Source organism: Loa loa (genome assembly GCF_000183805.2).
Source record: "Loa loa unplaced genomic scaffold supercont3.41, whole genome shotgun sequence".
Lineage (NCBI taxonomy): Eukaryota > Metazoa > Nematoda > Chromadorea > Rhabditida > Onchocercidae > Loa > Loa loa.
In genome coordinates this window covers 325,853-351,892 of record NW_018108221.1, presented here as the reverse complement: position 1 = coordinate 351,892, position 26,040 = coordinate 325,853, and the positions used below count along the sequence as shown (strand labels likewise).

The window sequence follows — 26,040 nt, the reverse complement described above, 5'->3', positions numbered from 1 at the left end:
GCTGATCGAACAATTTTTGGCGCATATAATTTTATAGTTAGTAATTTATTAAAGCCAAATAAAATAATTTCATAGTTATTAATTATTATTAAAGCCAAAACAACATCAATATATAAGTCATTAAATGAATTTCAGTAAATTTATTTTAAAAATAAAAAGAAAGAATTGCAGAAAACGATAATTCTATTACAGTCAATAATAACTAAGGAGTTAAAATTTCAAGAAAAAAAAGGAAATCTTAATAATCTTATAATACTTAAGTAAAAAATATCATTTCGCAATAAAAGATTTTATAACACACATTTGCTTCCGTTTTTTTTTTTCAGATTAGTTAAAAAAGATACTGATTACATTATTTGGCTTTTCTTTCCAGGTGTTTCGCTACCGCAATTATTTAAAAACTTTTTTATCTGTATGGATAAACTGTATATGACATTACTGATTTTCATTTTTTTTCTAATCCACAATTTTTCTCAATTTTTACATTGAATCCATTTGAATTCCATAATTATATCAATTAAGTTAAGGTCTAGACGAATAGCGAATTATTTCATATATTTGACATATCGCTTACTTGAAACAATGAACTGATAAGGATTTCCTTTATTAAGAATGTCGAATGTCTTGAAACTTTCCTACTAATCGATATATATTCATTATTTAATCAGTCAATTAATAACAGATGTATAGCAAGTAAGATCATTAATTTATTTCAGGACAGATTGCAACCTGGCTGTATGTTACTTGTAGATACTGTAGAAAAGAAAATTGAAGCGATAACGACTTGAAACTACAAATACGACCTCACAAGAAACTTAAATTCGACTCGGATATACCTCGATCAACTTCTCGGAAACGATATGGTACTAAACGTTGCATAATTTTTTTCACTGAACTGCAATATTAGATAAACTTTGGAACAGGTTATTATATTTTTACAGCTGAAGTAGACAGGAAATTTATGAGCATAGGAAATTTTTCTTTAACATTTAAGTAATCAAATGAGTACTAATCTCATTTTTGATACATAATTTTATCCTTAAAAATCTAAGAATGTGGGAAATGATTTTCCATATTTAACAAACTGATCCTAATGAGTAATCAATTGTATGAAGTTACAGTGAGATCAACAAATGATGACAGTGGAATTTCAAATGCTAATTGAAAAAAAGTATTACTTATAATCATTCCATGGAGCTATAACGAATGAGTATTTGATAAAGCGAAAACTAGAATATCAGTGGAATAAAGGAAGATTCACGGGAGATACTGATAATCAGATATCGAAAAAACGTCACAAATACTTCCACCTAGATGAAGATCGACGTCTCATAGCATTTTCATACACATCAGATTCATTTGCTATACTTATCGCATCGGTGGTTATTGAGAAGTAAGTTTGGGTTAAGTAACACGTATCATAAGCTATATAAGTTATAGAAATGAGCATATTTACTTGTAAAATTAAGAAAACAACTCATATTATTGAGAATATAAAGGGTGCAAAATCACAATCAATACAATAAAATAATATTTCAAATTTATTTAAACATCAAAAAAAGAGATGAACAAATTTCTCATATAAAATAACTTTTAATCCCACGTCATTTTCACGCAAAATGTCTTCAACCTTTCATTAAAACATGTGTACAGCGTCATCTACCATTTATCTCAATTATTTTCTCTAAGAATCAATTCAATTACCTTCAACCATTTTGTTTTTTTTTTTTTTTTTTTACTCAAGTTGTTTACTGGAAGAATTGGAATCAAATGATTGCATTTACTTTTTAGGAAGGAAGCATTAGATTCAATGGGAAACGATGCAGCTTTAGTATGTCTTTCTCATTATAATCCATAAATCTTTTTCATCCTTTTAACAACTTTTTGCACAGGTATATAGTTATTTGTACTTTCTTGATTGATGAGAATTTCGCTTGTAATTTTTTCTACTTGAACTTTCCTCATGATAAACACTATATGTCATCATTTGTTGACATTGAGATATTGATTAACTGCTGAATTATCGTTTAGTCTCTGATTATGAAATAAGATTCGATTTCATGAAAACAGAAAAAGAAAACTGTGGCATTTTAGAATGACTTATCAAATTATTATAGTGAAAAGGATGGAATCCATAGGAAGTAGGAGATACTACTGCACTTAATGGCTTCCTAATTTACATTGTCAACTTCCCAAGGGTACTCTTAAAATCTTGCACTTTTCTGAGAGTTGAAGATCTGCAAATAAGGATGGCTAGGTAACGAATCCATCAATTGATCCGTTTAAGGAACAAATCGTGTTGTCAATGGAGGAACCAATGGAGGAATTGGAAGAAGAGCTGATCCTGGAATAACCTATCTTATTTCTCGTCGATTTGGAAACATTAATAATACAAATCATTTTTTAAATTTGGAAATATATCATCCTTCGGTCAGGAAGTGTCATCATTAGTTAAGATTTCATTAGTACTAAAATGCAAGTAGTGCAAGTCAAATAAAGTAATTACTTCGGTACATCATCTAGAAGTTCATTGAATTTATGAGATAATTTGTCAACTTTGAAACGAACAGCTTATAAAAGATGGCGAACAAAATTGATCAATGTTGTTGATCTCACCATACATGATTCGAAGGTTTTAATATTTTCAATTTCAAATCACTATCACAAGAGATCAAGAGATATCTGTAACAAAGATTGTGATAATGATTTCATCTCAGAAGAAAAGTGCTACAATATATTAAATCTATTAATCGTCCTTTTTTTCATTAAAAATTATTTTGCAAGCTAACTACAGGCTTAGAATCAGAATACAAGAAAAAAAGAAGGCTGTCTTACTTTAGCTGCTAAAAGATGATTTTATTTTCTCATTTTAAGCTTATAATTAATATATATGCTAATTAATAGTGACATCTTAACAGTAATGTAAGAACATTGTCAGTTACATCGATATCAAGTAGGGAATGTGGAATTTTTTGATTTTCAGAACAAATAAGTATTTAATTCCTACATGCAATGTTCACGAAGATTTTCAAAACAAGTAAATGTTAAAATCAAGCATAAACTGCGCTGTAAGCAGATAAAAGAAGGTTAATATGGAGAATCTGATGTCCAGATGTCGGGATGTCGGATGCTTCTGATATAATGCAAATATTAACTGAGAGCCAAATTTAAAATGAAATGTAGGAACTGTTACTATCCATGGATGGGATCTGTAGTGAAGCATGTGCAGCAGCAGTCGATGGTTATCAGATGATAATCATCTTTCTGATAGAAAAGTATATCGGTAGTTGGTCGCAATCAGTTTACTTCTAGCGTCTTTCATCAATGCATGCTAAAGCAATAGTTGCGCATGAAGGTATCGCTTGCATTGCTTGCAAAAATGCTTAAAACTATCTCGATGGACTTCATTTTAATTAAAGTGGATTTTATCGATTAGCTCAAAAGCTGATAAATTTGAGATAGCTTCGATAGTTGAATCTGGTCAAGTTAAAGTGCCAAGTTAAAGCCTTGTATTTGATATATGAAACATGCCATCGTCTTCGCAATATGGGTTTTTTTGATAATGAAATAAATGGTGGTTAGGTTTAATTACACTTTTCATTTCTCACTTTTCTCCAGGTATTCTCTTTCTTTCTTTTTTTTCTTTAAAGAAAGCTTTTAAAATTTTCTAATTTATCAATTTATTTGCTTGCTAATGCATACAGAATAAAAATTCCTTTATTAATAGGTATTCCAAGGATTTAGAGATGGAACTGAACGAGGTATTTTCAAAATTATGACAAAAATGGGAATAAGCATTTCACATAGTTATAAGATATTATATTGCTAAATCATTCAAATATATCAGTTAAAATTTTGGTTAGAAAAAATGAAATCAAAATACTGCATAGTCAATCAATCAATCAGTTCGTCAACCAAAAATTCTTATATTTGTAGGGTATTCAAAATTTTGAAGCTCTTGGGTTAACTGCAGAAGTTGTAGATCACTACTTCATCAATAATCACTACTTCATCAATACTGTATTACGTTTAGGTGAAGCTGCTTTTGATAAGGAATACAATTACGGTATGTACATTTAACTTTTATATGAATTAAACTGTGAACATTGCGGAAGCATTTTCAAGTGTTTCTTTATTTTCACTTGAATTCTTTAAGCTTGAAAAATTTATAACTAAAAAATTGCAACGTGGCAACCGCTTTAAAAGATTCTTAAGACAAGTATTATATCAAACATTTTAAGGTGACAGTAAAACTTTAATCAGCTCCAGAATATTCCATTAGCGAGATGATGATGAATGACATATCAATGAACCAACAAATATCGCAAAATTGCAAGTAAAATTACTTAGTAATTTCTTTCATCCAATAAGAGTTTATATGTCTTTACAAAAAAAAAAATTGGAATTGACATAAAATGAAATTCATGGAAATGAATTTTTTTAAATCCTTTTTGTAACGTGAAGTAGAGTTTTTCAGGTAGCAATAAAATTAAATGACCCCAAAATATTCCATGAATATTCAATGGCATCCAAATTTGCCCAACGTATGCATACATTAGGAGGACAGTTGGAAATTAAAATGAATAAAAAATTGCAAATACCATTATCAGAGATGGAATCTACAGTAGAGATCTTCAAATAATTTGTTACTGGTTACTTTTTTTTTTTTTTTTTTGCACTGAATCACTGGCTATATTTTGGTACTATATATTTTCTAAAGGAGTCAAAATACACTTAACTGATTCTTCAAATAATTTTGTTCCAAAAATTTTCCATTTAACTCAGACCAATCAAAATTTTCTGTTTCGATTTCGTTTTTATTACCAAATGGTTTAACTACTTTTTTTTTTATAAGAGAATTGTGGCTTTGATTTCCTTTTTTCTTATTTGGCATGATACCTCGTTTCACGCCCGTTTTTATTAGTATTTTGCACATCGAACTGGATGCATGTTGATTGATTTCGTACGCTGAAGTGGTTGCATACTGTAATACTATAACTTATTTCAAAAACAAAATTTATCCAATTTATAATCATTATTCACTATATTTTTGCATTCATTACATATGAAAGCAAAAAACAAGATTTTTTTTTATTCATACTGTATTTTTTAGCTTACATTTGTTGCTTTATTTATAATGCGCTGTAATTTTAGGTTAAACATTTGGATTTTGTCAGAAACTATTTTTTTTAATTTACTTAAAATTTGATTACTTGTGTTATGAAACCTCGAATGATGTTCACTTCTCCAAAACAAATGTTTTATTCTTTTTCATCCACAATCTTTCTTCACACTATCAATAATAATAATGCAGAATCGCAGCTATATTTTGTTTATTTTATCTATAATATACGGTAATTTTAAGTTATCCTACAAAATACTGTATGTATTTATCGTAAATTTAGCATCACTTTTCATGCTCCCGATGCCACTAATCATTGATACGATCATTTCTGAAAACGATAACAGTTAATTTGTATTCTTTTGTTTTCGAATAATTCGTACTCGTGTGCGTGTGCGTGCGTGTGTGTGTGTGTGTGTTGTTTTTTCCTAGTATATATAATTGTTTATTGGATGGTCGTTGTGAGTGTAGTAAATTATCTCTAAATAAGTTTTATTTAAATTCTTCATCTAAATGAGTCTATTCGAAATTTTAAATACGTAATTTTTTGAGTTGAAACTATCGTCATAGATCTGTCTCATACCTGAATCCTAATGACTATGGAGTAATTTTATGGATAGCTATATGCGAAGAAAGTCAAACTCTCTTTGTGGTATACTTCTTAAATGTTTGTTTCACAGTTATTAAGTAAGTCAGTTACGCAAAGTTTCTCTGTTCTTTTGATAAGTAGATTTTGGGAGTAAATATCAACGAATAAGTGTTCGGCGGTATATATAAATTTAAACTTCCGCCAACATTTCATATGATGAGCGGGGTTTTGCGATGATTTTCCGAATACAGTGGTTGAATTATTCTTCTGTCGTTTGCAATCGTTTACTTTCGGTACTATTGGTTGTTGGCAGTTCCTTACGTAACAGCTGGTTTGTAACGGTGAAGTATCCAATGCACACGTGTTTCACGTAGTTTACTCGACGTTAGAATAAGAATTCATTGAAGGGAAAGTTAGCCGTAATACTAGAAAGTTGATAAGTTTGATGGTATTGAAAGATTCTACGTTTTGTCGTGCTTAATATTTTATTTATTAATGCAGTAATTTCGTCTATTATGTAAAGAATATAGAAATAACAATTTCCTACTTGTCTAGGACATACGTTAAAGAGTAGTAAAGCGTAAAGTGAGGTTTATCTTCTCCCTCATAGTCATTCTTCATCAAGCAAGTAATTTCGTTGCATATTTGCTTCTTTTTTCCACTTTATCCTATTTATTAATTTTATGTAATAAATGCTTTTACTTTTGCAAATAGCATGATGAGAAAAACAAATGAATAAATTGGATTTCTGCATTTTCAGAATTCATCCATGAATTTGAGGTGTAATTTGAATTTGAATTTAGGAATAATTTCATTATTATTTTTATGGTCGTTTTCCTCTTCCAAAGTTCATTTGGGTTTTTTGCGAAGCATCTTGCTCTTATTAAGATTATCTGAAGTTAGTGTACATTAGCAGGAATATTGCAAAGATTGATTTGAAGTGCAAAGCTTGATACAGTCACTGTAGGTCACTGTATCTTCTGTGTATTACAGTTAGATAGATTTGATGTTCCAGTTTTTAGTTTTTGTTTATTATTACAATAAGAACAATAAATTCGGAGACGATACTCGTGGTTCAGTTTGTTTGGTACTGAGGCAGACCTTCTATTATGTCGTTTCTTTATTTCACAGTTCTTGAAATCGTCATTTCCGACGTTTCCTCCTATGGCAGTAATATTCTTCTTTTTATTACCGTAAATGTTTGTAGTTGCGTTTAGTTTGCTGCCAATCTACTTTGATCAGCACTGATTTGGGGACGATATTCCAAAACAGTAAAAACCATTTTTTTCAATTCGATAAAAGCTCTCAAGAAGTTTGTGTTTAAATGTTGTGGGATAAGAGATTACGTTAGAAAAGAGTTGTAGCACAGCTATATATTTAAATCGTTTTTTGATTCGGCAATTCCAATTCATCTTGGTTAAGAAGTCAATTGTTCGCTGAATATAATTTCTTGCATTTCCGGAAAGTATTTTATGATTTAGATACAGCAGGGGATCCCTAAACTCACACTGTAAACTGCATGGATCGCTTGAAAAAATTTCTCGCTGAAAAAAAGGTTAACAAGAACTTCAAGAAAGCTGGAGCTGGTTATCGTCTTACCGACGATAGTTCATCGGCTGTTGCACCGCAACCGGCCCATGTTCAGCAACAAACTGTGAGTACCTTTTTTACTTTCAACCTTTGGTATAAATGTTTTTCGTTATTCTCTAGTCATTGCTTGTTTCTTGGTCGTAATATTTTTATTTTTTATTTTCTTCCTGACAGCAAGCTGTAGTTAGAAAGGAGAGGAAGAATTAAATTGTTTTTTCTTCTTATCTGAAAACTTTGGAAAAGCGCTTGTGGGCATTAGAACTCTACTGCTTTTACTAATTTCTTTCCGTTTTCATTTTAATGCTTCTTACAGTCACAAATGGCACCAGCGGAACGTATAGCCACAGCTGATGTTGCAGCACACGCGGCTTATAAGAGGATGAGCTTAGGTGTAACCCAAGAATCATTAACGCAAAGAAATATACGCATACGGGTTAGTTTTCTTAGTAAATCGATTTTTCATGAAACGTATTGCAAGATTTTTAGAAGTCTCACCGATTGAAATCTAAATTTGTAATACATTTTGTTGGTCTAGCACTTTGCATGGCTATCTAGCCCATATTGCAAAATACGGACAGTGGTTTTATATCAACCATTGCAGCATCAAGACCAGTTCGAATGTTGTAACGTTATCAGAGCTAATCCTGTAAGGGGATTGTAATTGCAACTTTTGCCGTAATTGATGAAAATAATATTTTATTTTCAGGCTCTTAAAGAATTAGAGAAGGAAAAGAAAGAACGTGAAAGATCTGCTAGCGACAAAGTGGACGTTGGAATAAGGGCTCATGTAGTTGATGAGCGTGAATTTGAGCATTCTGGTGCAATCAGTGGCGTTTATTTCACTTGTGACCTTCTTGGTGACGATCTGCAGTTAACGAAAAATGAGGTCAGCCCATATTAATTTTCTGAACTTCCCAAGTTTTTTTGTGAGTTAGGAGTGATAAAGATATCGAAGTAATGCTTAACATCGAAATTTCCGAATAACTATTGAAGCCTATTTCTGAAGTATTGATCAAAACTGCTTTAAGATTACAGATGCGGGAAAAAGTGGAAAGTTTTTTGCGAACACAGTTGGCTGATGACCCACTAGTTGCATCAACGTTAATGATTTTCTCTTTAAATGGTCCCGACAAAAAGCGAATTACTTCGGAAACAATTCAGAAATATCTCAGGAATCTTATCGAAAATCCAGACGAAAGCAGATATCGTCGTATAAGAGTTAACAATAAGATTTTCCAAGTAATTTATTGATTTTCAAATGCAAATGTTCAATCCGTAATGCTTTCGGCTACCAATTTAGTGTTTGAATTTATCTCATTTGTAGTTTAATAAGTTGAAGTTGTTTTTCAGGAAAATGAAAAATAGAAAAATTCGCTCGGAATTTACTTGCTCGAAATGGATTCCATAATCTTTTTTAGGAGCGGGTTTCTTGTGCTAACGGTGGAAAAGAATTTTTGCTGGCATGTGGTTTTGAAGAAAAAAAGCTCATTAATAATGAACAGCAGGAATCCTTCTTAGTATTACCAGACGATAAAGCAGCTGATACCCAGTCGTTGATACAAGCTTTAGAAATTTTGCAAACTGGCCAGGCTGTCCCATTAAAGCTGTCTCGCAATGCTGCTGTAAGTTTATTTACATAGCTCTCTGGATTCAATATTTAGCGGTCAATGATTATTGTTGTTAACCATTTTCACTTTGGAGGTATTATGTTTTTACAATGAATTCCTACTGTGAAAGCGGAAGTCTAATTTAAGTATTTCGGACAGGTATATAAGCTTGAAGCAAATCAAGTCATTACAAATCCACGATTGCCGCGCGACTTTTTTGATTTAGATCTCGCTGACATTAAAAAGGAACAACAGTGTAGAGAAGCTGACGTCGAGAAGGTAAGCTTTCTGTGTTTCGTATAGGATTTTGTGATTAATTGGTGTGCAGCTATCTTAATGTCTTGTTGTATGCTAGAATTTACAGTGATGTCGAAAATCATCTCTTGGGGATTATGGCTGCTGTATTTTATCGAAGTAAAGATCACGTTGCGTGGTCACTGTACATTGAAGTTATTGTTAGCAGTTGATTTGGCAGCATTGTTTACTTTCTCTTTGCAGCTTACGACATTGCGAACACGGGAAATGCGTGAAAAGGATGAACTGATGCGTAGCTATCGATATAACTACACCTTGATTAGGATTAGGTTTCCAAATCGTTTTCTCTTGCAGGTTTATTTATACTTGAATTTTGTAGTTTTGTTTTGTCCTTTTTGGGTTCGCAGCGGTTTTGTAGTTATGGCGAAGAACATTATAGGTGGAAGTGATTTCTGAATTTCAAGAGAAATTCTCTTTGCACATGCCAGGTTTACTTTATAAATGAACATAGGCATAGTTATACAGCGCGAAATTCGAAATTTACGACTTCTGTGCATAAGCTATCTTACATAGTACAGGATCAACATCTGTTTTTCTAGCTATATTATGCATGAAGTGAAGAGCTGCAAAGATCGATTTCAATAAATCATGTTTCAGGATTGGTTTTTCTTAAGTTCTGTTATTCATTTGAACAACTGTATTTTATTGAATCATTTGACTTTTACTATATTTTACTATCTACTTTTTGCTATTTACTTTTTGCTATTTTCAGGGTACATTTGGATGCCATGAACCTTTCTTTGCTGTACGCCATTTCGTGGAAGAGCATTTGGCACGTATTGAACCAATGTTATTCGTTTTGAAAGATCCTGTATCTGGAAAAGTAATCAGTGATGATACGAAAACCCTAATTGAGTTGAGTCTTCTTCCGGCTGCTGTTTTGCATTTCGAATGGGATTCGGATTTGCAAACTGAATTAGTGAAACTTGGACGAAAGGTATTTTGACTCGGAATGTTATTTTTTTAAATTGTTAGCACATGACTAGTGCCAGCACGCTATGAAAATCTGCTGTTAAAAATGATTGGTATAATTAAGTTATGTGTAACATTAGCATATTATTTTAATTAATCAATCACATCTAATGAAATATTTAGTTTACATACATTAATCCATTATCATTTCAATTCTTGTAATTTTTGATTAATTAAATAATTTTTACTCGTATATAAAAACTTGTTTCATTTCTTGGATTGTACTATCAGTTCTGATAGCTCTGTTTTCTACCGGGTCTACTGACATAACCTTATTTTAATCATTTTTAGTCATTATTTCAAACCTTGTCATTAATCTGGTCAATATAATAAAGTTACTTTTAATTTTTAGTCGAATGTTTTTTGGGAGAAATAGTTCGTAGAAAGAATCGAAAATCCCTCTGTAACTTGTTTGTGTGTATTATTTCCATAAAAGGTGGACTCCTATTAAAAATTCCTATCTCTCTTCGGTGATGATGAGGATATTACCTCGCACTGTGAAAATTACGAACTTTTTAACTTCATCGAATCATGCTACTATATTTAGGTTCAATATCTGGATCAGCGCTTTATCGAAATTGCGGAACCGTTTGCCATGGCATAGAACTTGCACGGTTTCACCATTTTTACCATACAATATGCTCATCGTTTGATGTATTATAAAAATTGTACCAATACACTAAAATTTTAAAATTATGCAGGGAAAGGATTTGTTTCCCAATATTAACTTTCTGTTTACTGAATACCGAACTTGAATTTCACAGGAATGCTTCAGCAAGGCATAATTGGAATTTTAACAGTCAAAAGCCGATTTACAACTAATTAAACTTTTAAACTTCACTATTAAGAAAGCATATACATGTTAATAATGGTTATGCTTTCACAAATTGCTGTGTTACATAACTGCATTATTTACTGTGCTAATATGTCTCTACTGTCTCTCTCCTTTTAATTAACTGAAGTGTAGTATAAAATTTCTTATACGCATTGCTTTTCCTTTGCTCTGTTCTATATTTGTAAAATGAAGTAATAGTCTAAAGTTTTCGAAAAGGTTTTGATGAAAATATGGAAATCACTGGTTTGGACATAGGAAATTTTTTGGTTACCCAGTTCAGTGGATTTCTCGTTCTACGAGGGACAAATTATGACTACTGTGACACTCCTAAACATCCCTTATGTGATTATAAAGGAATTTAACAAGTTGGAATGACTTGATTTTTGCACTCTTTGAACTTGTAATCTCGTAATCCCAGAAGTTGAACTTATAAGCTCTGCGGTTGGATGGATTAAGGTTCAGAGACATCATTCTTGAGTTTTTATTTCCTTAAAATTACAAAGATTCCTTCATTAATAAAGAAAAAGTAATATAAGTCGCTGAAATCAATAATATGATAATGAAGGGATAGCTTGAATTCAATTGCTTGTGCTAACCCAGTGAGTGACAAGGTATAGTAACTGATAGAGAGAATAAAATAAGTTAACTTGAATTTAATTAGATACAGCAGGTTTTATTTATTCCAAAACATTGTTGCACATGGCCATTCATTTCTATTCCAGCGTTAGTACTGGTCATTTTTTTACAAAGTTCACTTACTCAAACTTGTCTTTTTTTTTAGCGTTTAAAGCTAATAGTAAAATACATGAAGCACAGGAATAGAATGGATGTTAGGTATTAAAACTTATACCTAAAAGGGAGCAAAAGAAGGATATCAATAAACGATAAAACAATAAAAAGTATTTCTGCTTAAATTTGGTTGATGGGATTTAGAGACATGAATCCTTGAAATAAGAATCATAGCTACATTTGTTTGGTTAATGAAAAAGCATTTCACTAACTTTTTCAAAAAAGAGAAGGAATTGTTCCTCCTCATACCTTTAGGAAGAATGAATTCTTAAAACAGAAGGGAATATATTTCCAGAAGCCAAATATTTGTTTATATTTTTTGTTTCTTTTTCTTTTTCCCTGGGAAAAAATATCTATTTTGGTGTGAATTTTCATTTGTTCATCCTTCCTTTATATGTCCATTGATCATATTTCATCAATACGGAAATTTACTGAGTTCTTTAATTCACTTTTGAGGACAGGATACGAATTATACTTTTTCCGATCCTAACTTCTTTCATTTTATTTTTTTTTCCGCCATTTCTCTCTCCTGTCTCATTCAAGCCTTTAAGATAATTGCAAATTGAGGATTGTTTGTATTTAACTCTTCATACATTTTTACTAAATTGTTGAAAATGAAATCTTAAGGATTCTGATTAAATACATAATTTTTGTTATGTTATATTTAGATGAAAAAGGTTCTGCGCTTCTTTTGTTAATTGGTGGGCGAAACAAATTTTCAAGTGCAAAAGATGTTTACAATATAATTGCTTCTGTATTAGGAAATTACTTGATTTTGGTTATCAGTTAGTTTAAGATTTGAAAAATTGTTATAAGAAATATCAAATATGAAACATTTTTAGATGGAAACACTTCAAGATAAATAATACCCGAATGATACAATACTTATAATTATCAGTAGATATTTTAAGTTTTCCTCAACAACTAATCATTATAGAAACAATTTAGTTGCCTCCATAATGATTAGTTGTTGGGATTTGGGATTTCAGCTTTTTTCAACAACTAATTATGCCGATATCTTTTTCTTTTCTTTTTTTTTTTTTTAGGAAGGAGAGAATTATTCGGATTGGTCAGTGCTAGATGGTTCAGAAATTTGACCTTCAGCAAACTTATCGCATTACTTCTAGTCATTACAACATTCAAATGAGGGATTCTATCGTAATTATTTAAAAGCCTGTGACGAAGATTTGTTACTTTAAAATGGGCACTGAAGTTCTGTTTCTTTTCTGCATCGAAAAGCCGAAAGCAAAAGCCAAAACTGATATTTTCAAATATTTGGAAGGTTTCCAAAAGAGGTTTACCTTTCTGAAAATGGCAGTTAATGATTTTTCTGTTTTTCCACTTCACTCGTTATGCGTTATTAATTAAAACATTACTATCTTACCCAATTATTTTTATTTGCAAAAAAAGTTAGGTTACACAAACGAAAAGATCACAAAGCCATCATCTTCTTCCAAATTGCGGAATAATTGAATTACTTAATAGAAGTTATCTTGGAATAATGATTCTCGGGCTTGCTTTCGGGTGATTTCAAAAAATCAAAGTAGGCTAAAAGAAGAGGATTAGGTATATTTTGACTTTTTCATTAAAATCTATGACAAAATCATTTGTACTTATTTTCAGAATGTTTTTTCCGATGTTTTTCACGATGCTGTTTATTATTAATGATCAATTATCATTAGTTAAAAGTGCTGACGAGGTAATTTTTCCGTATTTTCATTTTCCATTTGTAGATTTACTGTATACTAAAAACTTAATTTTATCATTTAAGTCGAAAAAGTTCAAACTACTAATCGTGCATGCAAAAATGCACTTTGCAGAATCATAGTGAGCAAAAATATAAACAAATTAGTTGACAAACGCGCAATATATCATTAAAGATAAGAAGCATTACATAATTATCATGCATTGAATTGTGTGAAAGTATGGAAATCACAAAGGTCACTGAAGAAGGCTGCTGAATATGCAGAATCAATCTTAAGACTATCTTAAGATCCTATTGGATCCATATCCAAAAATCCTATTGGATTTAACTTCTTATTTGCTATTTTGTTCCTTATATGGGAATCTTACATTAAATTTCAAAAATAATTTTTAAAATAATGATCAAATGGACTTCCAGAATGACCATCAAATGATGGGAAAAAGACTTCAGTCTCTGGCACTTTTACGTGGAAATCGATTGTATCGCGCCGAAGATTTGCAAAATTATTATGAGAATAAAGGAAAAGGAAGAAAAAATTGGTCTAATCATTCACTGTGGAAGACGTTAACTAAAGGGAACTATCATAATATTCCACATTGTCTAATGTATGAGTAGAACGTATGAAGTTTGAATATCCTCAGGATGAATTTGTCGGAACCATTGGTTTATTTTGAGAGAAATAATTCAGAAATGAAGATATTTGAACTACAGATGAAATGAGTGAAGCTCTCCCTTCAATTTTGCTTCAATGTGACCAACTTCATGTGACAACCCATATCCGCAGTGTATCTGTTAATATTTTGTATCTATTCCATTTGTTGAATGTCAAAATTTCAGAAAAAAATAGCAGCTTTAATCAGATTATTTGATATTTCCGAATAATTCATGCTTTTCAATGAAAAGTTCTTGGCCATATAATATTTCCTTAACCTCTGTTCGTATTCTAAGTTATTTCCACAACAGAAATTTATTTTGAATAATACAATTTTCCTTTTATCATTCTTGGCTTTTCTTTTTTTTGTTTCTTCCTCTATCCAGCAAAGAAAAAAAGAAAAAAAACCAAACAATATAAAGAAAAATGATTTTTCATTGGATCATTCGATGTTTTATTTCTTTCGGAAAATAATCAAAACATTTCTTGCAAATTGGTCGCATATCCCATTCGATCACCTTTGATCTGTGTATTAAAAGAAACATGAAGTAATTGATGAAATTTAATATGTGCTTATGGTTCATTTTCTCATTAAAATTCATACTGGTCATCTATTTTTAAAAATATGCTTTTGTAATCTATGAATTAATACTGAATTGTACAGAATGAAAAGATATGTACCTGTGATTTAGTATTGTATCACAAGTTGAGCAGGTGTAACACTTTGGGCACCAGCATTTACCAAATACTTTCAAACTGCTGCCCATTAGTATCCCATTGCATTTGAAACAAATATCCGCAAAACACTTAAAATTAGCTCGGAAAAATTGGAAATAATCATCATTGATAGAAATGGCTACGGTAGTATTTCGTTAATGCCAAAATTTGTAGTTTCAGGGTTTTGCAGAGGATATCAAAATAACGTAGGCTTTTTGAAATTTGAATTACCATAATCAATTTTGCTAACAATGTGTCCATCATCACATTTTAATGCAACCATTAAAATTAGCTAACATAAGCATTAACATTTTTAGATGATTGCTGAAATTTGAGAATAAATAAACAATCAATCAGTTCAAAGCAATTTTTGAATAAGAAAAGTATGATTAAAACCTTTCCATAACAGCTGTAACAATAAGCTCGACCATTTTTCTCAATTGATTTATTACCATAAAAAGGTTTCTCACATTTGGCACATAGAAAATGCTAAAATAAATTGTAAAAGAAAAACTGATAATATTCAATTAATCTTTAAATTTGCCAAAAAAAAAAAAAAAAAAAAATCAGAAAATATATTGACAGAGAAATACGATTCTTCATTTTTAGTTATTTGATTTGCTCCATTGCATACTTTTTTTTCTTTTTTAAAATAAATAACTCATTTACTAACTTTTTTTTTATTGATAAAAAGAAATATAGTTGAAAATTTCAGATAAGACAGGAAACATTTCCTTACATCAATATGCCAGTATTTCCCAAGAGCAAAAATACTCTTTTCGTTTTCAATTGGATGACGACATGCGCCACATATGGAGGCACATTGGTGATCATAGCAATGTTGACAATAGAATTTATCCTTTAAACAACGAGCATTTCCATCTAATTCTTTCCTACAATTAATTATTAGATATTCATTCAAAGTTAAATGTCAACAGTGTTACATTAACGACCTGTAGCGCCTATTGTAATTATTCGCATTACAATAATTAGTTAATCAAATTATCTACATATACTTTTTACAACTTTTGATATTAGCAAATTATATCAGGTGAAAAAGGAATTTAAGAGGAACAAAAAATTTGAGTTAGAATTATTACCGACAATTTTCACAGCAGAAATGATAAGAATGATAAATATTATCTTGATATTGTAACTCTGTACCATGCTCGATAATTGCATTACCTAAATATTAATTGTGGTAGGTATATCTTTAAAATATTTTTGGAGAATTAAAATTCTATGAAATTCCCAAATGAAAGAAGAGAAATGCTCGAAATAAAAGCAACACACAAAGTGATCGAATTTAACAAACTTACATTTTGCACATCGTTTTTCATTTCCCATCTTTGCAAGTTTATTGCAATTTTGACATAAAATTCTAAAATTTACGAGTGTTTCTGGATAGGGAGTTTTGTATAAACAAAATATTTTTGAAATCTTTTTTCCTCTATCTCTTTTCAAATTAATTTAAATGTATGTTAGTAATTCATTAATTATAGTAAAGTATACGCAAATTTGAAAATGGATGGATGGAAACTTACTGCGAATTCTTAAACCAAACACAATCATTTTCTAACCACTTCCCACACTGATTGCATTCGAGACATTTCGGATGCCAATTTGAATTTGCTGCACGAATAACTCTTCCAGAGATAAATTCGTCTCAATATTATAACAAATATACGAAATGATATCATGGCACATTATTATTTTATTTAGTCTTCGATCTTTAGTCAAAAAATATTGGATAAAGATATTGCTGGATAAAATAGCTCGATATTATTGGCATAATCAGCATATGAAAGACACTAAACCAATCTTATCTATAATCAGTAATACTAACAAGGATTAAAGATTAAAAACTTTTCAATTTATTTCAATCGTATTTCTTGAACTAATGAAATCTTTTGCAAAATCCCAACAAATTCATTACAATTAAGAATTTTAAAATTAGTCAATTTACTGTGTAATATTATGAACGTTTTTTCATAAAATACATCAATAAATGATGTAAAAATTCATGAAATATAAAATAAATTTGTTAAAAACAATCTGTCACATATCATTGAAAAAAAAAAAAAAAAAAAATAATAGGAGAACGGTTTCCTTTAAAACAATTTCGAAGCACTTTCAAAGAAACTTTTTGCTCCAATTTTTTCTTAATTTTCACGAAAAGTTAGCAATGATGTGGTGGCGATATGTATATGGATTTGATAATTATATAATTTTTGAATAAAATTTGTCTACAGATTTATGATTGTTTAGATTTCTTAGTTTGGCTTATATCAACTTATGAATTTAATTCTTAAATTATTCATTCGTAAGTGCATTGAGCAAAAAGCATACCACATTTTGCGCAAGATGGTGCGTAAAGGACTTTGAAATCATATTCACAATAATTTCGTCCATCAATGACGTAATGTAATTCGTTATGCAAAAGACAAAAACACTGAACGCATCTGAAAAAAAAAAAAAGGAAGGAAAAATATTGAACCATATGGCTTTTGGAATTTGAATGTGGCGCAATTTGCAGTTTTGTTAGTAGTTATAAAGACTGACATTTATAACTTATTTCCTCAATATTTGCAAGAAAAAAAAAAAAAACTTCATCAAATTTCATCATCAACAAATCACTTCCAATAGTTTTGAACAACATTCGGATTTTTTTGTCAAATTTTCTTTGAACAAAAAAAAAGAAAGTAAAAATGAGGTAAAACAAAAAACAAATTCACTTCTCATTCGTTCCAAATTTTCATCTTATCAAGCTTTTTACATTTTGAAAAAATAATTACCTTTCTGTTAATTAGTTTTGATCAAGCTTTTTACTTTATTTTGAAAAAATAATTATCCTTCTGTTAATTACCAAAAAAGAATTATTTTCATATTTTTAAAAAGGGTTAATTATTGTTGGAAACTGACCTAAAGCATTCAAGATGCCAAGTTTTGCTTTCAGTGTTCACAAATATTTCGTCATCAGCAAAAGGAATGTTGCATCTAACACATTTAGCTAGTAATAGCGGTGACAGATTTTTCAAACTACAATATTTTGTTTTCATTTGAATTATTTTCAACCGAAAATTTGCAATTATCTATTACAATTATTTTAATTTATGGAGAACATTCAATAACTAGTTTAGAGCCAAAGTTCAGCAACATAAACTGTCACCTGGAGCACGACTTTGACTGTGTGCTGAAACTTTCATTTGAAGTAATGGGATTGGTATTTGAAATTTCTAAATCTGATGGTCTTTTCAGCATTCTATGGCTTCCTGAAAAAATTGCAGTTACAAAGTGTTCCAACGTTAATATTGAATTGTCATCCTTCAATCTTTTCTAATTATTAATTCGTTTGGCAAAATTTGGTTTTTTTTTCTAGAAAAAAAATTTTCATATTAAGTATTCCATTAGATTTTATATGCTATCAAAAAATTATAAAAGGAACCAATGTCTATCGTAGTTTTTTAATTTCATTAAAATCTAGTATTTAGTCCAACCTTTCTAACCTAATTTCAAGATCGAACTTGTCATTTTAATAAATTCGATTCATTTCTGGAATAAATGAAAAAGACAAAAATGAATGTATTATTGTATTTTATAAGAATGTTTGAGCAAAAAAGGATAGAGAAAAAAAGCAGGAAAGAGGGAAAAATTTTTCGCATAACTTCTAATGGTTTAACAGTATGAAAAATATAAATAAGTGAAAAATGAATCGCAAACAGTTATCAGTTTTTATCACATATTTCTCCTTATCACTCACTCATGATTACGAGCTGCATCCCAAGCAGCAAGCCGTATTATATTTCGCTGTTTCTTTTGTTTGTTTTTTTTTTTCTTTTATTTTTTTTTTTTGCATGCAGTTTGTTTGTTTGCATTCTTTGAGCATTTTTGTACAAAGTTGACATCAGTGTCGTTTGCATCATCTGTAGTATAGATAGTGTTTCCAAAATTCTTTTGACCAGGGACCACTTTGGCTTTTTTATTTGTAGTAGGGATCACAAGATTCAAAAAGTAATAAATATTGTAATTAATATTAATTTAATTCGTTGGTTTGAAAATAAACCTTAACCAAAACTTTTAACATATTAATTTATCAAACATTGATAAGAACGATCCCTTGCCTCTTTTCTATTCATCTCGCTGTCGCTTTTGTGGATTACCTGTTGGAAACCATTGATCTATGCTAATGTGAAAAGTTAATAAGGTAAGAAGGGAAAAGATGAATTTGAAGTTTTGATTCTTAAACAATGTTTACTAAATAAATGAAAAATAAAAAAAGAAGCATTACTGCATGTAAATATTGTCTATTTTAATTCATTGAAAACTGGCTAAGAAAATGTTTCATTCAATATCTTTTTCAACAATACTGCACTTTTGCAACAACAAGAGGAATGGGAAAAAGGAAAGATAAAACATGAAAATAGCCGAAGGAATATAAGGGATTAGATTTGGTGGTGGAAGATGGGCAATAATCTTGGACTTCTTGCAGTATTTTAGATCTATTAGGTTTACTGTAATTTATACTATGTCATTTTCAAGCAAATGTAAGACAAAATTTTATTCCATTAAAATATTTGCTTGATAGACTTAATAAAAAAAAAAAGAAAAAAAAACGGAGATCCTTTACATTCACTTGAAATCCCAATCAATAATTCATTAAAAATACAAAGAAAGTAATTAAATACAGGAATATGGCGAATGTTTCAACAATGAAATGATCAAATTTAAAAATTTTGGTTGACAGGCAAAAATTGATAAACACAATTTTACATCAAAATCTTATACAATACAATTGTTACAAATGATAGTGTTCAGGATTCGGCTAATCTTTCATCGTATCGCTTTTTTTTTCTTTTTCCATTCCGGAAGAGTGACACAAGGAAGAATTATCATTGCAAAATCAATCTTGGCTTTGATTCAAATTTCTTGCAAATTTCCATGTTCTTTTCATTAATGAAACTTGCGAAATTTGATATAAATATCAACAATTCAACAATTTTAAATGATAGCTGTATCTTCAAAAAAGCTTTTGTTGTCTTAGCAACGTGAAATACACAAGCTTTTTTCTTTTTTTTGTTTCCTTACTTTTCATATATGGCACATTTATAAGAATTAAAAAAATAAAAATAAAAAATAAAAATGATGTGAGAATGAACCATATTGTCCTTTCATTTACTTTGAATTACATTGAGTGTCATCTTCTAGACTAGCTTGTGATCCCGAAAATGAACTAATGAATTGGTTGGTACATGCGAATGAAGATTTTAATTGATAAATGGCTGAAAATATGATGTTAGTTGTTCAAAACAAAATTTTCTTTCTTTCTGTTAAAATATCAACTGTTTAAAAATAATGCAACACTGTTTGCCAGAAATTGAATTCATTCAAAACCCAAATAACAATTCAATACTTTTGGGAGTAAAGAAGTAATATATATATATATAGGTAAACGAAATAAAATGAACAAAAAAAAAAAAGAATCTCTCCTTAATTTTTAAATTCTAAATTCAATGAATATTGAGAATTTAAAATTCTGGAATACTTGTAAGAAAAGAGAAAGGTGAGAGGGGAGGAAGAAGGCAAAATGTCGTACTCATAAATACTAACAATGATCGTACTCTTTTTGGGTATGAAATTGTTTCCTTTGGGTTTCCAGCCAATTTTCATAGCGTATTTCAGTGGATGGATTCCAATAAGTTGCAAATTGTTTGGTAAAATTGTTTGACATGATATCTGCAGGAAATTTTCAACAAATAATTCTAAAGAATGGATAATATACTCATATGCAAAAACATTTTTCTTCGTTCATTAGCTAATTGTGTTAAAATGCAAGCATAAATAAGTTTATTATCTTTTTCTACGTCATTACTATTTGTTAATTGAATGTTATCTTAAGTAATAAAAATTAAATGACAAAAATACAATAACATAACAGTTCTTAGATTAGACTTATTTAAGCCAGATACACTAGTTATCCTCTACATTTTATTGCACTCATATCTATATACTCTCGACTAATATATCAGAATGGATAAATACTGAACCGGTATGATTGATTTGCCCTTACAGAATGTCCTAATTGCAAGTTTGTGCATAGCCTAATATTGATAAGCTGTAAGCAGACATTTCAAAGCCATTTATCATATTTGTTTCATTCAATATATGCAACATCTTTCATCTTTGAAACTTAACATTTAACAAATATAAATGTTTTAAAGCAATCTTTAGTAATTCAAAGAATACAATTTAGCTATTGCAGTATTTGTATCATTTCAATTTTTCGTCTTTGCTACTTTTAACTTTAAGCAAGGATGAAAATAGGAATTAATAGATAGAAAGGAACTAAACATACTTGAACCAAACGTTGTTACAGTGAATCGTTGTTGTTGGTGTACACTTTTATCCGTAGATGAATTCATCAACTGCAACTATAGTATTACTCATTAAGAGAATTAAACGATTAGAAACTATTTTTAAGTGAATAAAAAAATCTTAAGCGATCTGTTTTATCTGAGGTAAACGAAGCATTTATGAGGTAAGTTTGATACAGGCAGTTATAAGTTATAAGTTGAAATCATTATTCATATATCCGATTTGATTATCATTCATATTGCAGTATTGGAGTAGCAAAGTAATTTCAAAGCAATAATGGGTCTTAGAAGTTTGAAGAAATTGAAAAATTATTGTTGCATATTTGATAGGCTAAAGATTGAACAAATCGAAAGCTAAGTTATCGATAATTATTAATTTAATATATACAAGTAACATAACTTAAAAAAGGTTAATTTCATTAATGGAACTAAAATTAAACAAACAAATTGTTCAAATACATCATCTTTTATGCAACAAAATGAATGTATAACAATAATACAACTAAAAAATAAAAATAAAATCTATTAGCTTATGTAATATTTATAGAATATTGAAAGGGAGAAGTTGAGACTTGTCATAATACTTCTTTACATAAAAAGTACATATTACCCTTAAATTATTTGGAGAAATGATTTAATATTCATCTAAAAAGTGCGTTTTATAAAATATTTTTTCTTCAAAAACTTTTCCAAATCAAAATGGAATACAGCAGTGCAGTTGCATGTCCATTATATTTATGAATGTTTCGAGAATTTTCATTCCTTTTAATCATCTTTTTTTTTTTTCCTTTACTTATTTTTTGAAAAAGTTTTGATAAGTTATGTTTATGTATTAATATTGTATTAACTGAAAGATATTGATAAGTTTAAAGCAATTATAGCTTTATTCAAATTTATCTTAACCATATTCATTTGCGACATTTATAGCAAATACAGTAAAATTAAAGTTCAATTTTATTGTTCGAAATTTGAAAGGAAGGATGAAAAGAAAGAAAAAAAAAGCATTGTTAACAATAGCAAAAATTAATCAAAAAAAGAAAAGTAATAGATCGGCAAGTTATATAAAAGAATAAAATACACTGAGAGTGCAAGCTTACTTTCTTGCTTTTCATCCAATTCCCCTTCCCCCTTTTCATTAAGAAAAAAAAAAAATTACAAACAATCTGAACATTGCACTTTGATAAATGGACAACAAAAAGTAATTCTATGTCCATTAATGGTTCCCTCTCAATCAGTCATCCATATTCATTTTCCACTCCAAAAACAAGAAGCACTGCTGCATGTGACACTAATTTGGACATTTTTCCTTCTTTTTTTTTTTTTTTTTAACCAAAATAAATGAAAACAATCGTCGATCATATAACATTGGTAAATTTTATCTAGGGAGAAAGCAAAAAAATTTATTTCGAAACCATTTTGGAATAAATTTTATGAAATTGAAGTTGAGGATGCATAATTTTGTTCTAAAATCACTGAGATTCAGAATTTACGAAATTTTCGTTAAATTTCAGAATTCAAATTTTGCATGCTTTTTATGCCAACATAAATATCGACATCCATTATCATTTATTCCACTACATTTCTTTTTTCAACATAAAAAGAGGAAATTTAATTGTTCAAGGAAAAGGTTATTCAATTTAAACTATAAGTTGAAGGAAGCTGTTATCGTTGTAACTAGTTGTCTCCAATACGAAAAGAAAATAGAAATATGATGATTACTTATTCGAAGTAATCAAAAATTTCTCAATTTACCTTTGAATATACTTTAGGTAGAAAAGAAAAGAAAAACAAAATTACAGACGTATGGTTTATGGAAAAAAAATTAGAAATCGATTAAGGATGAGGAAAAAGAAAATAGAATTAATAGAATTGTAAAAGAAAATAGAATTTATAGAATTAAAACATTAAGCTAGCTTGAGGATTTTACGAACATATTAACTAAGTTTTATGCAAGACAGTGTACAATTTTACTAAAACATTTAAATACCAATTTTTCAATGGATTAAAGGAAGGTAAAATAATGTATGATTGGTTAGGTTTGGTATTATACAAAAGTAGTTAAAAAGGAAAAAAAAAAGTAATGTTATCTTAAATTGTAACTGAAATTCTTTCCTTGTAAAAAAATATTTTTAATTGGTACAAGCGGTGAAATTTAACCCAAAATTTGTCAGCTATTTTTTAGCTTTTTACAACAGGTTTTCAAAAATAACCTAACCAAGAATTCATTTTTAACAATGAAACCGTTAAAGAATAAAAAAGGTAATAAATGAAAGCCTACTCCACTGTTACCTATATTTCGCTTTCTTTCTATTAATCATTTATGCTTCAGTGCTTTATGACAAACGTCATTTCATTTCTAATAAACACATCTATTCTTATTACTAATATTTATTATTTCAATTGAATAACTCCACGCAATACTTCCAAAATTCATGAAAAATTCATTAATTTTCGAAAGATAAAACTCCACACTCTCCTCTAATTTCAATATCAAGCTGTCATGGTTGATACGCCTTTATGCTTTGTTGATATTGCACTGACAACTAATTTTACTAGTATTCTTCACAAAAAAAAAATAAGTAAAATAAAATTCCTAACTTGATTTTTCCTAGAACCGGATGAAACAAGATGATTAGACTATTATCGGTTACGGAGAAGGAAGAAACGGAGAAGGAGGAAGGAAAGGACTTCGAGTGGGAATGAAAAGTGACCTTTTATACATGTCATATTTAGAAAAAGAAGAAAGAGGGCGAGTGATCCTTCTTCTTTCTTCTCCCTAGATAAAAAAAGAAAAAAGAAAGAGGAAGAAACACCTGATTACTTAAACTACTTTGATAGTTTTGCTATTTTTAGTAAAACAGTGTACCTTAAGGACAGCATTCCCTGTCATTTTCATTTAATTGAGGCATATTCGTTGTCCTGTCCAATCTAATTCTCTTCTTGTTTATTTATTTCCTATTTCATAAAATGTAAACTAATTGATTCAGCATTTCATTGAAAACAAATGCATGAGAAAATTGTTAATTAGATTTTTGAAAAAAAATGATACATTCAAATAACGATGCTAAACATTCCAAATTATAAATCATAAAATACGGATGATTAACATGAATAATGATTACAAAGAATAAATCAATGTATCATTTTCTGAAAGTATCAAAGAACGAAATGATCTAATCATTGTAAAAACGGATTGTCAATGATAAAATTATAAATAGTTTCAAGTATGTCCAAATGTAAACGATACTGTGAGCATTTTGAAAAAGTCAAAAAAAGTAAAAAAAAAAAGGAAAAAGAAAAAAAAACTATTCGCATCATTTATGCAGTAAATTTAAGACAAAATTTCGACTTTTTCAAATTAGCATGAATAATGATTGCATGATAAATATTTATCATTTCTGATCAATAGTCATTGGATAAGTATGAAAAAATTACATTAAAATTATTGAAAATATAACGAATTGCGAGATTTAATCATATCTAATCAGTGATATGTTATCTGAAAGGCAAGAAAATGTATGAGAAATTTTTCTTCTATTTTTGAAATATTTATCCTTTCCGTTCAACATTTTTTTTTAATCAGTTTTCTTTTTTATTCGAAATATTTGTCATTTCCGTTTAGTATTTCGTTTTCATTCTGTTGCTAACACAGAAATAACAATCCTTCAAGTGCTCCTCAATTATAATTTTCGATTGCACAATTTTCATTACCACTTATTTTTTTTTAATTTGAAGCAAAGAAATGATAAAAATAATTGAAATTTCTATTTTACGTTAAGGCAACTGTTTACTATTTATTTCAGATAATAATATGAGTAACAAAAATATAACATAATAATAAAAAAGTCACAGTAATGAATAAAATTTAACAATTTGCTTCACACGGTATTATTCATGAATAACAGTCATCTATAAATTCCAAAAAGTTCCCAATCCTATCAACGCAATAATTTGAATACGTAATTAACTGAATTAAAATATTAAAGGAAATTTTGAAAAATAAGATCTGTAAGTTAGAAAATTTCAATATATTCAGAAATTAAATTGTTCATTTTAATTTTGCAACATATTAGCACATACATAAACTAATTATCAAGATATATGGAAATTGTTACAAAAAAAGTTACGAAGAATTTGGGACAAAATTTGAGAAATTGCAAATTTTTATTTTTATTTTTTCCCGTTTATTAAAGCAATTTAGAGAAACATAAAAAGAAACTTTTTCTTTTCTTGAAAACAAAAAAAGCGATAAATCATGCAAGTACAAATAAAATTTGCAAAACTATTTTTGTAAAATAAACAATTTTGCTGATTTGATCAAACTTTAATGAAGTAAAAATTTTTAAGACGATATGCTTACATAAAGTTCGTCCTGGAAATTAATTTTTAAACAAGTCAATTAGATTATGCAATAACAAATAATTGATAATTGCTGAGTTTTGGTCATATCATTGGATTTTTTAAATAAAACTAATTAGTACATTTTAATGGTTAAAAATTAAGTTACTCTTAAATCCGATTAAGTCAAGTGGTTGTTTTTTGTGAGTCATACGATAACTGATGCAAAAATAATTTTGTCATTTTTGCTATATGATAAATGCAAGATATACAGGAAATCATCAACTGACTAATTTAAACTAGACTCGGTCCATTTTCTATTAATCTCATTACGTAGATGAGACTAAATTCGAATTTGTTAGTCTCATTTTTCGGTTATTAAGTATTTTATTCATTAATTCATTAACACAGTATGCACTTTTTCTTTTGCTTTTATGA

The 26,040-nt window shown here is 29.0% G+C and overlaps 6 protein-coding genes across 6 annotated transcripts; 4 read left to right on the top strand and 2 right to left on the bottom strand.

Annotated features, from left to right (window-relative positions):
• Positions 1-716: 716 nt before the first annotated feature.
• LOAG_03492 (hypothetical protein) lies at positions 717-2,353 on the top strand (the record flags this gene model as incomplete). Its single annotated transcript, XM_003139029.1, has 5 exons — positions 717-739; positions 775-863; positions 1,252-1,393; positions 1,792-1,831; positions 2,288-2,353. Coding segments are annotated over 5 exons (360 nt in total), but the record flags the coding sequence as incomplete, so codon positions are not given.
• Positions 2,354-3,746: 1,393 nt separating this feature from the next.
• LOAG_03491 (hypothetical protein) lies at positions 3,747-4,080 on the top strand (the record flags this gene model as incomplete). Its single annotated transcript, XM_003139028.1, has 2 exons — positions 3,747-3,761; positions 3,937-4,080. The coding sequence occupies 2 exons, from the start codon at positions 3,747-3,749 to the stop codon at positions 4,078-4,080; spliced, it is 159 nt and encodes a 52-aa protein (XP_003139076.1).
• Positions 4,081-7,230: 3,150 nt separating this feature from the next.
• On the top strand, positions 7,231-10,872 carry LOAG_03490 (hypothetical protein; the record flags this gene model as incomplete). The annotated part of the gene is made up of 9 exons (XM_020446336.1): positions 7,231-7,365; positions 7,615-7,734; positions 8,008-8,187; positions 8,337-8,540; positions 8,720-8,923; positions 9,068-9,187; positions 9,407-9,517; positions 9,936-10,160; positions 10,743-10,872. 9 exons carry the CDS (start codon positions 7,231-7,233, stop codon positions 10,797-10,799), a joined length of 1,356 nt encoding a protein of 451 aa, XP_020303306.1. The 3' UTR covers positions 10,800-10,872.
• A 2,147-nt stretch (positions 10,873-13,019) lies between these two features.
• On the top strand, positions 13,020-14,139 carry LOAG_03489 (hypothetical protein; the record flags this gene model as incomplete). The annotated part of the gene is made up of 3 exons (XM_003139026.1): positions 13,020-13,114; positions 13,443-13,518; positions 13,942-14,139. The coding sequence occupies 3 exons, from the start codon at positions 13,020-13,022 to the stop codon at positions 14,137-14,139; spliced, it is 369 nt and encodes a 122-aa protein (XP_003139074.1).
• A 471-nt stretch (positions 14,140-14,610) lies between these two features.
• On the bottom strand, positions 14,611-18,154 carry LOAG_03488 (hypothetical protein; the record flags this gene model as incomplete). The annotated part of the gene is made up of 10 exons (XM_020446335.1): positions 14,611-14,701; positions 14,858-14,982; positions 15,290-15,382; positions 15,633-15,786; positions 15,994-16,078; positions 16,213-16,274; positions 16,438-16,558; positions 17,243-17,355; positions 17,816-17,932; positions 18,063-18,154. The coding sequence occupies 10 exons, from the start codon at positions 18,152-18,154 to the stop codon at positions 14,611-14,613; spliced, it is 1,053 nt and encodes a 350-aa protein (XP_020303305.1).
• Positions 18,155-20,486: 2,332 nt separating this feature from the next.
• Positions 20,487-21,323, bottom strand: LOAG_03487 (hypothetical protein). Its single transcript, XM_003139024.2, has 2 exons — positions 21,246-21,323; positions 20,487-20,626 (listed from the first exon to the last, which is right to left on the bottom strand). The coding sequence occupies exons 1-2, from the start codon at positions 21,310-21,312 to the stop codon at positions 20,496-20,498; spliced, it is 198 nt and encodes a 65-aa protein (XP_003139072.2). The 5' UTR covers positions 21,313-21,323; the 3' UTR covers positions 20,487-20,495.
• Between the last annotated feature and the right edge of the window lie 4,717 nt (positions 21,324-26,040).